The following is a 13005-nucleotide window of genomic DNA, read 5'->3' as shown; positions in this document are numbered from 1 at the left end:
TGGTAGATTGCAGGGGAAGAGAGGGGTGAATACATTAGAATTATGGAACACTTAATTTTTTGTGATCTGATGATGCATCCACCACAACATCGTAAAATTCAACTTTCATTCCAATATCACAGCCACTGCACCAGTGTGTTTCAGATTACAGAGTTTGTTTGCCTGCTGCTGATGTATAGTGTTTCTTGTCAAGTGGCACCGGGTGTCCCCCACTCAACTCTGTGTTGCAATACAAACTCTGTAAAGGCCGAGAGATAGTGTGACTGTTGGTGTAGTCTGCATAGTGTAGTGTTGGTATGTTGTTCCTCTGGCTATTTAGCCATGGGCCTCTGGTGGACCCCCCTCACTGCCTGTCCTCCACCAGGAGAAGGTAGGCTGGGTGAAGGGTATAGGTAAAGACTCTGGTGGGAAGAACCCTGGATGTCAACTGAGCTTGTTAGGGAGGGGCCCCAAAGGAGAAAAAAAAGAGCTCTGCAAGGTTTTTATTGGAAAGAGAGCATACAGGAATGATAGCTGGGTGTTGGGAAAAAGAGGAGGGGTGAAAATAAGGAAGGTGGATGATAGGAAAACTTTCTTATCATCCTCCATGGAGAGAGAGACTGTTAAGAGTAGAATAAAGGTTTAGGGTGGTAGAGTCCACCAGGTGGGGAGATCGTACCGTACTTCTCGTCTCTGTTCCAAATCCCACACTGGCCAGGCTAACTGAAGCCAGTGTCAGCAGATGCCATGCCATGCCTATGAACAAGGTGGAATGATGAAAGCAAGGCAGAGGTGGTTTCCCTCACTGCAGTCTAAATGGAAATTACTCAACTCAATTACTGTATTGTCATCTATTTACATTTCATATAAACAATCTGAAAAGCTAATTCAATCTTTATTGATGTTTATATTCAATTGTTAATGACAGGTGGCAGTGATTTTCTTTTGAGTCGGGCACTGCAGTGCTACAATCATTGTAGTTTCTGATCATGACGTTGTTTGTTTGTTTGTTTTGTTTATTTTTAGGAGCATTAGCAAATAAGGACATATTGCTCCGGGAATATGTGGTGGTCATTCCCTGACCTTTCCGCATCCTCCGTATTTGGTGATGAAGGGCTCGAACCCCGGTCTAATCAAGAAGCGTGTGCTACGCACTGCTGTTCCTTCCCAACTGGCTACAGAGGTGCCTTGTGATGTTGTACTGCTTCAATTATTGTATTGCCATCTATTTACACTTCATATAAACAATCTGGAAAACTAAACTGATGTTTATTTTCGACTGTTAATGGCAGGTGGTGTTTTTTCAGTCCCCTCCAAGTCCAATGTCACAACTGGCAACTGTCACAATTTTTGCACTCTGAAAAACTAATCAGATGTTTACTGATATTTAAGTTCAATTATTAATGGCAAGTGACATTTTTCAGTCCTTTTCCCATCCGACATTACAGCCATTACTACTTTCTGCACTTCCTATCACGAAATGTGTTTTCCCACTATGGCGAGGAAGTTATTGTGTTGCTATCCATTTAAACTTCATATAAACAATCTGAAAAACTATGTTATGTTTATAGATGTTCATATTCAATTTTTAAGGGCAGGCGGCATTGTTTTTTTTTTTTCATTGTAGAAGTCATGGAATAACTTATACTCTGTGTTAGAGTGAAGTATTTAGACGTGCTATCAAGATCTTGTAAAGGCATTTCTCAAGAAAACTGAGAAATTGTTAAGATGTGATTCCATAAGGTGTGACCTGGGTTTTGGTCTTACTAAATGAACCAAAGGCATTTTTTGGTGTTATTATCAGCATGGGACTAAATAAATGTTTGTTTGTTTGTTTTGATTTTTAGGAGCATTAGCAACAAAGGCTCTGGGGATATGCAGTGGTCATTCCCTGACTTTTCCGCATCCTCCGTATTTGGTGGGCACGGGCTCAAACCCCAGTCTAATCAAGAAGCATGTGCTACACACTGCTGCTCCTGTCCACTAAATAAATAAATAAATAAAACTATCTGATATAAAAAAACATTGGTCTGAAGAATGAATACAAAGAAATCCATTTTTCAAGAATGTATTTAGAATGAAGAGATTTCTGCAGATATTTTGGATATTGTAGTCTGCCCACCCACAAAAGAACAAACAAGTATGTAATTCAAAGTAGGGTCTCTAAAGTAAAAACATTGTGAATTATCTGATGGAAAGCTCTGTGTTTTGTGTTTCCAGGAAGAAATATGCATTAGGCTTCTAAAATGTTTTACATGCTGTTTTATATATTAGCCCATGTAAATCCCAAAAATAAAAAGTTTTTGAACATCAAATTTTAGCTAGTCATTTTTTTGACTGTTAGAGCCAGACTGCAAAGGGTCAGAGCAATAGTCACAGAAGCCATGAACACATAAGAAAATATAGCAAGAGGATACTAAGATAGATGAATACAGAGATGACTAGTCTAACAGAGCAGAAAAAAATGGCATGGGAAAGTTATCACAGAGTGATGAAAATACTGAAGTTACATCAATTTGTAATAGTATCATAGAAAAGGTTAATGCAACAAAGGTTGAATAGGAGAAAGCACTGGTTAACAGAACAAAGAATGGGGACATGGAATTTTTCATGTATGCAAATACAAAGAAGAAAACTAACCAGATTGGACCCTTGTGTAATCAGGCACAGTGTGGGGAAAATCTTAAATAATAGTAATAATATCTGCCTTATAGTGCAAGGAAGCAACAGGCTTTTTTCTGCATTGGCAAAAAAAAAAAAATAAATAAAAATAAATAAAAAAAAAAACCCAAGAAGATAGTAATAGATTCACTGATGTCGCTGAAGAATCTAACGGATACTTTGTATCGAACTTAACGATGAAAAACCCTTCGTGGCAAGGGGAGACTGTACAAATGAAGCTGAGTTATACGAAATTATTGTGATTGTTTATTTGAAAAAAATTTTGAAACTAAACGCAAGTACGGTTCCAGAAGTTGATGGCACATATCCAGTTATTTTGAAAGATATGGCTGAGAGTACATTAAACCATTGAGATTAATTATGAGGGCATCATCAGACTCAGTGGAGATTCCTTTGGAATGGAGAAGTGTTAATGTATTGTCAATAGATAAAAGTGGTTCTAAAAGTGAAGTGGTAACTAGACTTGTCAGTCTGACTTCAGTGGTTGGAAAAATCATGAAGGCAATGATTAAAAGTGCAATCAGGACAATAAAAGACAGAAATAGTATTCTAAAAAACACAAAATGTCGCTAAAGTATTAAATGTAAATTGGTGTGATTCACTTCAATAAACATTTAAAATTCTATCATGTGGTGTAACAATGTTTTTCAACTTGCTTTAAATCATAAAGAATAAATCTGATAATGTTTTCAAAAAGAACTCCGGATTTCATATTTTAAGAAAAATAGATGGCTTTGTTATAGACATGAATAGCAACTTCCATTTCAAGGAGAGGCTTTGAAGGCTTACATTTTTAAATATAGTCCAATCGTTTTTTATCGCTGCAGAAAAATCATTCTCTACATTTAAAATAATTTTGGATGATACACATCACAATAACACTTTAATAAATAATAAATGCCTAACAAAATTTATTATTATTTTTTCAATAGACCTGTTGAAAAAAATAAAATAAAATTATTCTTATTCTAAAACTTTTCATTAACAGTTTATTTCAAATATTGAATACTTTGTTACTGAATAAATATTGATTCAATTATTTGCAATAAACCTATATTAAATGGAAAATTATTGGATAATTGCATGCATATTTTGCCTATTTTTAGTTCATATTATAATGGCAAGTGAAACAATGAAAAAATTATATTAAAAAAAATCATGCATGTACCCTGTATGCACAAAAGGTGTTTTATGTGTAGTAAACATCTTTGACAACACCTACTACATTTGGAACAGCTAGAACTGAAATCATGAACAATGTAATTTATGCTCACGCCCACTACTTACTCGACCGAATCAATGTTAGTGATAAATTGGATACACACGCCTGCTGCTTACTCCACCAAATCAACATTTGGAAGAGGTTAGGCCAATAGCCTAATTACCCATTTGATTGTAGCCATTTGTTGAATAGTATGATTGCAATGATACAAGCATTTGTATTGTTACAATAATACTATCATGTTGGATCATGTTACTCTGTCATGCTTTGTTGCAAATTACACATGCAGCACTACGAGATCTGCAACTACAGTATCCACCCATAATACGCTACTGAAACTATGACTTGGCTCAGGACCTCAATGAGTACAAGCACGAGATGGTAACGCCGCACATTCCATTTTGCAACAAGGAAACAGAGATACTGTCAGAGATGAAATATGTCAAGATCTACGACAACAATGAAGAACTCATACTAGATCATAAATTTTATGAATTGGACTTGGACTTGGACATTTGCAAAACAATTGAAATATGTAAGACGATGTGTCAAGACAACAACGACGTTGACCCTGATGAAGCATGCAGTAATGACCTGCATAGCCTTGTAATGAGACTGCAAGAAAAAGACCCTTTCAAAACTTTTACAATCATCCAAACAGAGAGATGAATGAGGATCCAAAGCTCGCCCACTCAACTGACTCAGCGCAATTGCAAAGAAACACAAAAACTTGACGACAAATGAGGACTTCTGCAAATTAATGAGAATGGCTAATGACAGTAAAATGTTTATGATTCGACTCTTGATGGAAATATACAACTGCTTCAGTAATACAGAGGAGTACTGTAACACCTACACTACAAGCACTTCAACTTGTAAGGCTGAAGCATATGTAATGTAATGATCCTGGATATGCTCAGAGCTGGTTTATGCCAGCTCTCAGCACATCCAAGATTACTGCCCTCAAGATATCCATTTCTCTGGTTACCAAAAGGTTCCTGCCATGGGTGGCAATGGTTAGTCCAAAGCCACCTAAAGTGGTATGCTCCAAATCATAAACATTTTTCCACAACCAGCTGTTTACACCAGCTCTGAGCACATCCAAGATCACCTCCCATGGTCCTTCCATGGAATATTCTCACCGAGAAAGACTAGCAATCTGTAAATTGCAGTCTCTAGAAACTCAAAATCTGTGTCGTGACCTAACTGAAGTGTATAAGACTTTAAACTGGTTAAGTAAACTAAATGCTGGTAGCACCTTTACCTTTTCTCATATATATGAAACACACAAGACAGCATGAATTAAAATTAGAAAACGACAGGGCAGACTTCCACCTAATGCTGTAGAGGTAGATAGTTTGAATAAATTTAAGGGAGGTTTGGACATCTATTGGAAAAAATGGGGAGGAGAAGTTTTTTTTTTTTTTTTTTCTGCTGGTGCTGTGTAAGCTTTGCTTCTTTGCATCATGATGCAATGAAGCAAATAATGATATTAATACACTGAGATTCAAGACTCAGATTCATACTAATAATGAAAGTGAACATATTGACTTTGGAATGCTGTTTAAAGGACAAAGGTTTAATATGATTGATTTGACATACTCGGAAATAAATATATATTTTTTTGAAGTCTGAGTAAACTACTGAATCAATACACAGAGAAAAACGAAACCTTAAGGTGCCTCAATGTAAACTATATATGCAACACACCTTTTCTTTATAAAGATATTCAGGGATAACAAGTTTTGTGGATAAACAAGTGATCCTGCAAGATATGAGAAACTGCTTTTTTTCTTTTTTTGTTGTTGTTGGTTTGACCATGTTTCATTTTATCCTTTGTTTGACAAGAGAAGCACACAAACCAAGCATTAAATGCCTTTCTTTTAATTTTATCCAGCTGAGGACCCTGGATGTGCCAATCCCATGCTCACCAGATGTGAGCCCCTGGGGTACTGGATCAGTTTAATTTTTGATACTGTTAAAGAAAGGTCAATCTAGCTTAAATTAGTATTTGATGCCTAAATTTTTTAAATAAAGTCTTTCAGGCTATCTTATCTTTCCATAGTCAGTTTGTTCCTCAGTTGTAAGAAAAATCTCACAACTGAAGAGCAAATTGACTATGGAAAGATATGAATTTAGGTACCATGGAAAGATGGGAGATTAAGTAGAAAAGGTAGAAAACATTCTGCATGTGCAAACCATCAGGCATAATTTTTGTAGATTTAATGGATGGCTGTTTTCTGCAGCAGCATGTTAGAGAGGCAAAAAGAGGAAGCAATACTTGATCTGATTATCAGCACTGATTCTTCATGCATAAAGATTCTACAGGTAAAAGGCCCTCTGGATGGGTGTGATCACAGTGTACTGATGTGGGATTTATTTAAAGACATAACTACTCGAGGATAAAGGAAATAGCTTTTGCTCTCATAAGGGTGACTACAGTGGTCTCAGTCAGTTTTTATATTCTATGCAGTGGGACTATACAGTGATGTTACCAACAACAAATTCTAAATGGGAAGTATTCAGAGAAACAATCATAGAAGCTACTAGGCTTTTATTACCAACTAAGAAGTGCTGTTCAAGACTGGAGAGTCAAATGGATGTCAGATAAACTGATGAGAATTGTGGCAGAAAAGAAAAATGCACGGGATGCATATAAATTATTAGGCAATTCAGAAGCCTATGGCTGATATAAACTAGTCTGTAATCAAATGACAAAGGAGATTAAGTTGTTGTTATTATTTAAGAGCATTAGCAACTAAGGCCATATTGCTCCATGATATACGGTGGTCATTCCCTGACCTTCCCGCATCCTCCGTATTTGGTGGTCACGGGGTCGAACCCCAGTCTAATCAAGAAGCGTGTGCTACGCACTGCTGCTCCTTCCCACCTGGCTACGGAGGCGCCTAGGAGATTAAGTAAACTAAGGCAGATTACAAGAAATCTCTGGCAAAGAATGGCAAAAAAAGCTGCAAAGACTTCTTTACTTAAATTAACAGTAGAAGGAATGAGTCTGATCTATAAAATAATGCTTATCCAAAGTAATTTAATTATTTAAAGTTAAAAGTTACAGTCAATAAAAAGAGGAGTGTGATTATTCTAAAGTGTGATTATTTTAAATCATTAACTCTTTAGTGGGCATTCTAAAAAAGTCATATCGGCATGCTCTTGCATTATGTTGAACACTCAAAATTAAAAAAAAAGAGGCTAGAATCTATAATATTATTTCTTTACTCTGATACTGGATTTCTTTATTCTGATATTTCTTTACTCTGATACTATATTGGATAATAAGAACAGGTAACTCTAGTAAGAGCAGTCCTGTCATCCCAACACTATTTCCAGCAGTCTCTTTTCCAACAAAGTGAGAGAAATTGAAGCCAGAAAAATAATAAGAAGAATTTTGAACCCTATATGGATTTTTGTTTATGGAAATATCCCTCCATTTAAAAATTAATCAATGATGCAGATTAAAACTAAAAGCCATGATGAAGTCATATTAAAATCCACTCTTGACATAATTCTAATAGATATTTTCATTTAAATTTTATTCCTTTTTTGTGCATAATGTTACAACACATCCACTAGAGAGTTAAATAGTAGAAATTTCTATTAGTGCACAAGAAGATGAGTAAAACTAAATTTAGATTCAGCAGACAAGAATACTTACCTAATGCCCTTCTGTGGTGACATGGAGATATTAGTCATTACTGTCACTCCACCACTGGATACTCGAGCCATAGGAATACTTAGATTATGCCTGCTATTGATGGCAGTCATACTCCTGTTAACACCCGATGAAGATCCCAATTTCATCATACTGGTATGAAGACCAGCCGGGGATCCTATACGACTTGCACTTTGATGTACTGATAAAAATGTATATTTTGTAATTATATAGCAATATTCTATAAAAGAAGCATAATAAACAAATAACAACAAAAATATGGAGTAAATCAACAAGAAAGGTCAATGATCCTTGCTCTATAAAAGGTTGCTACATGTGATATTTCTTTAACATATCTACGACGAAGGACCTCAGTACATGAATGTGAAGTAAACTGATTGAAGAGCTATGACTGGATTTTCAAATATTGGCATAATGTTTAAAAGAAACCAGCAAACTGCTTTATTCAAGCTAGAGGAGACACATGAACAGTCTTTTTTTCATGAGTGAAGATAACATGCCTAGAATTAACAGCTTTCTTGGTCTGTTTAGGATAGCTTTTACCAGAAGTTTTTAATTCAGACAGTTCTTTTTCTTGAGTTCATCATCAATTTGTCTTCTTTCAAAATTTTTGGATCATAAACTAGATTTGAACAAGAACTTGCCAATCACTAGTGATTGTTTGTTGTGCTTTTTCAATTAGGTAACTCTGAAAAGCACTTATATGGCTTTTCTCACTACTTCTAGTTCTTTCAATTGACTTTTCAGAGGTTGACACTGCTCTACCATCTAGTTACACATTTAACCAAATAAATCAAACATGTACACACATGCTTCAAAAATTTTATTTCAGTGGCATGCATTAGTTGTAACTATTTAAATTCATCTTTCTTTTTTCCACTTTTTTCTAGATAGCAGTAAATGTACACCAAATATTTATTTACTTCCACAGGAAGGCATGTAACTCACTTTTCAACATGCAAATTATCAGATGTCAAGGATGGCTTATTACCACCGAGTATTCAGTCGCCTCTTTTAATACTGTTGCTATCCAAATTTTAAGGAATACAGGGAGGTTCTTGTTATCCAAGGATAACTGGGTCCAGAAAATTTCACTTAAAATGGGGATCAATTTTTTGTAATGTGTGTCATGTACTTGTACATAGTAAAAAATGGATTGAAGGAACTAAAATATAAGACAATAATTTTATTAGACGTTTTTTTATTATAAAAAGTTTAATGATGTAAGGTTAAATAAAGTTTATTGAAGTTAACACTATTTTTCAGTTTTACAAATAAGGAATGAATCTAGAGGTTTTTTTTTTTTTTTGCCATATTTTCAGATGTAGGTAGTCTAATTCTGCTAGCTCCTCATTTATAATTTAACATCTAAACCATAACTTTTGTGTTGTCTTTTTTTTTAATTATGTTTTATCATCAGCACTTCACTTTGAACACATGGTTAATGATAAGAAAACTAAGAATTCACTTAACTAAAAATTATTGAAAATATCACACACGTCTACTACAAGCAAGCAACAGTAAATGAGATTTGATGATTTTGATTTTCATGGCGCAAAAACATCAAAGGTTCAGTAAATGAGAAACTGATTGTAGGTAGAGGGGGATCGAGTCAACAGGACGCTTGCAGGAAAAGCAGGAGGACAGAAATAGTCACATGTGTAGTGGGGGGGTGCCTCAACATAAGTTGAAACAAAGTACATAGATACTATAATATTATTTATTATTTCATACTTTTTTTGTATTATTTGCAACCTCGTAACTGCGGGGACTCGGAATGAATACTCAGATACTGAGGACCTCCTGTGCCATAACACAGGCATTAACAGTTCCAGACAGTTTTTGAAGGAATCGATATGCTTTCTGGTTGTTCAGAAGATCACCGTTGTACCATATATATTCATCTTCCTGTGCTGGTACTGAGAGCAAGCAGCTTTTGATTTGATTTTTTTTTTTTTAACAAAAGATGAACAGAAAGGGAAATAGCTTGGAATCATTTTGATTACCGCACCGACAGACTACCCATTTTGCAGAGCCATTACTACCTCTTTCTTGCCCATCCATTAATTTGCTGGAACAAACTTCCATCTGTCATTGTGGAAGTTGACAGCTTAAATAAATTCAAGGCAGAACTAGACAAACTTTTGGAGTGAATGGATAGGTGAAATGGAAAGTTTCTTTTTTGTTTTGGCTGATGCTGTATAAGCTTGCTTTCTTGCATCATATGCCTCTACTAATGCTAATTGCACTAACAAATCCTGTTGTTTGTTCTTCCACAACTGTATTTTTTCTTTGCTATTTCATTATCAGAAAACATATTTCTGATATGTAAATAAACAAGCAGCACATATGACATATTTTCCCACCATGAAATGCAACGTGTTTTCACATTTCTTTCTTTCTATGTACTGCATACTCTGTAGTTATTTCTTATTTGTCTGCAAATGTTTGATTACATTGTGTTTCCTGTTGCTTAAAACTGAAAAATTACATCTACATATGGTACACAAGGCAAATGTGTCACATTTTTCAAATTTTATAATACATGGAAAGTCTTGCATATATGTATTCTTCATTTTACTTCATATTTCTTCGGCATCTTACTGAAGGACATTTTTAATTAGCTTCGCAAGTATGCAAGTGCAAAGAAATAACTTCACATTACAGAGAACAGCGCTATTATTGCATGTTTATATTCTATAATACAGACTACCACAGCACACCTGATTTCCAATTCAATAAGGAAAATAAACAGAAATTTGCAAAAATATTTAGGTTGCCACTGAGTAAAAAAAATCAATTCTCCTTCATAAATTGTACAGATGGCAACTGTGCATCTCTTTTATTAGAAAAGAGAGCTCTTTTTTTGCATAAGCAAATTGCAAATATTGCTCCCACTGCAATGAAAAAAAAAACTGGATTCTTGTTCTCTTGGCATTATTTTCCTTCTAAACAACTACACTATTCACTCTCTACAAAACCTCTCTCAAGCTTCTGGAATCCATCAAAAGAGGGCAGGCAGGTTAATTAATGACCCATCTCTTACAAAGTCTCTCCACTCTCTGTCTCACAGATAGTGCAACCAATCAGCATCCATTTGCTGTCCAACACCAAACTCAGAATCAAATTTTGCTCCTTGTCACTTATTCCTTCTACTTCTGTTTTTTGGAACAATCTTCCTTCATAGATATTTCCAAATAATCCAAGTGGTATGTCAACAAGTATATTCCCTTTTTTCAGGCTTCAACCAATGCATGATACAGTCAGGTCTGCTATAACGCGGTACATGTGCTCTTAAAAATCTCCGCATTATGATATTTCTTGCATTAAAAACTACAGGGCTTATGGGAAAAATTGGGATAGGGGCAGAACACTAAAAAAAATGTTCAGTCTGCTAAGTAAAACACTAAAAAAAGTTAGAAACCCAATAAAATTGCTAACACAGGTTTAAACATCTTAAATTTCTAATAAATATTACAGTAAATATAGCATTTTACCTTGACAGGATAAGAAGTTTGTTTGAGTGATATTTCTGTTCAATGAAATTTTCTTTTTTTTTTTTTTTTTGGACTGTAAAATTTAAAACAGTAAAAAAGATAGGCAATCAATAACAATGAACACGGCACACACAAATTGCACAAGTGAGATACAGAGTAACCAGTTTACGAAGTGTGATTTTGTGTGATTTTGTCTCCAAGTGGAGACAAAATCACACATGAGCCAATGCGAAAATCTCATTATACTCACATTGTTCCCTAATATATCAGTCATGTTGCAAAAATACGTATTATAGCAGAACTGACTGTACTTAAGTACTACAGGTTCTAATACTTTTTACATTTGTTCATGATAGTTTAGTAAATATTTACATTCAAAACATAACTGACACATCATATGTGCAGTACAAATGCATGTGGAGAAAACAATTGTTGATCAACATGTCTGCCCACACCATATACAAGAAAGCCAGGAACATGGTTAAGCTCCCAATCAATGTAAGCCATACTGTTAACTACCTCTTGCCTTTTATGCTCGTCTTTCTGTTTCTAACTTTTATGCTCAAGAATCTAGATTAATCGAGGGAAAGCAAAGTGCTATTACTATCCTTTATCCACCTGTTATTTTGCTTAACGTTAGCATATGTATGCTGGTGTCTATAAAAAGGCCTTCAGCATAAGGAAACATTATGCATAAAATTCTTGTAATCACCAACAGTGATAATAAAATAAGATGCTTAATAAACATATAAATTATATGAAACAGAAAGCATGAATCTGAAATAAAATATGTTAAGAACTAGTAAAATATATATACATTGAGTGATCACTGAATTATGACCACCTACCTAATACTTCGTAGGTTCTCCTTTTGCCCTCAGTACAGCAGCTACCCGACGTGGTATTGGTTCAACAAGATGTCGGAAGTGTTCAGGAGGTAGGGCCAACCAAGCTGTGTGTGTAACGTAGTCAGCAATGAAGGTATGGAGGTGACTGGTGTATCCAGATGCCTGATATGCCTTTCCATAGTGTCCCACAAGTGCTCTATGGGATTGATATCAGAGGAGTTCGGAGGCCAATCGATAGGTTGGAAGTCAGAACTGTGCTCCTCAAACCATTCCTGCACAACAAGTGCCCGATGGCTCGGCGCATTGTAATCTTGGAAGACACCATCGCCATTCGGGAAAAAGTGTAACATAATGGGGTGTACACAGTCAGCAAGCAGTTGATGATAGCGAAGACCACTGATACGTTGTTCCACATGCACCAGGGGTCCAAGTTCCTGCCAGTGAAAGTTCATGCCCCACACCATACAACTGTCCCCACCAGCGTGCACTTTTGATACCATGCACGATGGATGAAGAGCCTCATGTTGTTGACGCCAAATCCATACGTGACCATCCATGGTGTGGAGTAAATAACATGACTCATGCGACCAGCACACCTTCTTCCAGTCTTCTAATCCAACTTGCATGCTCTTTGCACCAGGCGAGTCTTTTATGCCGATGAACCTTGGTTAGGAGAGGATGCCGTAGGGGTCGTCTGCTGGTATAGCCCACATGTGTGATGCATGGTCATGCAGATATTGTTCCGGGTTGGCTCATGTTGTATTGGGTAGTCAACTCAATACAACATGACCACCTACCTAATACTTCATAGGTCCTCCTTTTGCCCTCAGTACAGCAGCTATCTGATGTGGCATTGGTTCAACAAGATATCAAACCATTCCTGCACATCACGTGCCCGACAGCTCGGCGCATTGTCATCTAGGAAGACACTATCGCCATTCGGGAAAAAGTGTAACATAACAGGGTATACACAGTCAGCAAGCAGTTGATGATAGCGAAGACCACTGCCAGTGAAACATGCCCCACACCATACAACTGCCTCCACAGGCCTGCACTTTTGATACCATGCATGATGGATGAAGAGCCTCA

General features: G+C 36.0%; 1 protein-coding gene across 1 annotated transcript in view; it reads right to left on the bottom strand.

Moving 5' to 3' along the window:
- The window catches only part of melt (ventricular zone expressed PH domain-containing protein melted), a 283797-nt gene that overhangs the window by 155846 nt on the left and 114946 nt on the right, over positions 1-13005 (bottom strand). The window contains exon 9 of the mRNA XM_090368782.1: positions 7554-7752. Within this exon, the coding sequence (XP_090224908.1) occupies positions 7554-7752 (199 nt within the window). The remainder of the gene's footprint in view (positions 1-7553; positions 7753-13005) is intronic.

This window comes from Mastigoproctus giganteus, chromosome 2 (assembly GCF_048544385.1).
Source record: "Mastigoproctus giganteus isolate SK-2022 chromosome 2, ASM4854438v1, whole genome shotgun sequence".
Lineage (NCBI taxonomy): Eukaryota > Metazoa > Arthropoda > Arachnida > Uropygi > Thelyphonidae > Mastigoproctus > Mastigoproctus giganteus.
Note: the sequence above shows the minus strand (reverse complement) of the source record. Positions and strands in the feature narration are given on the sequence as shown.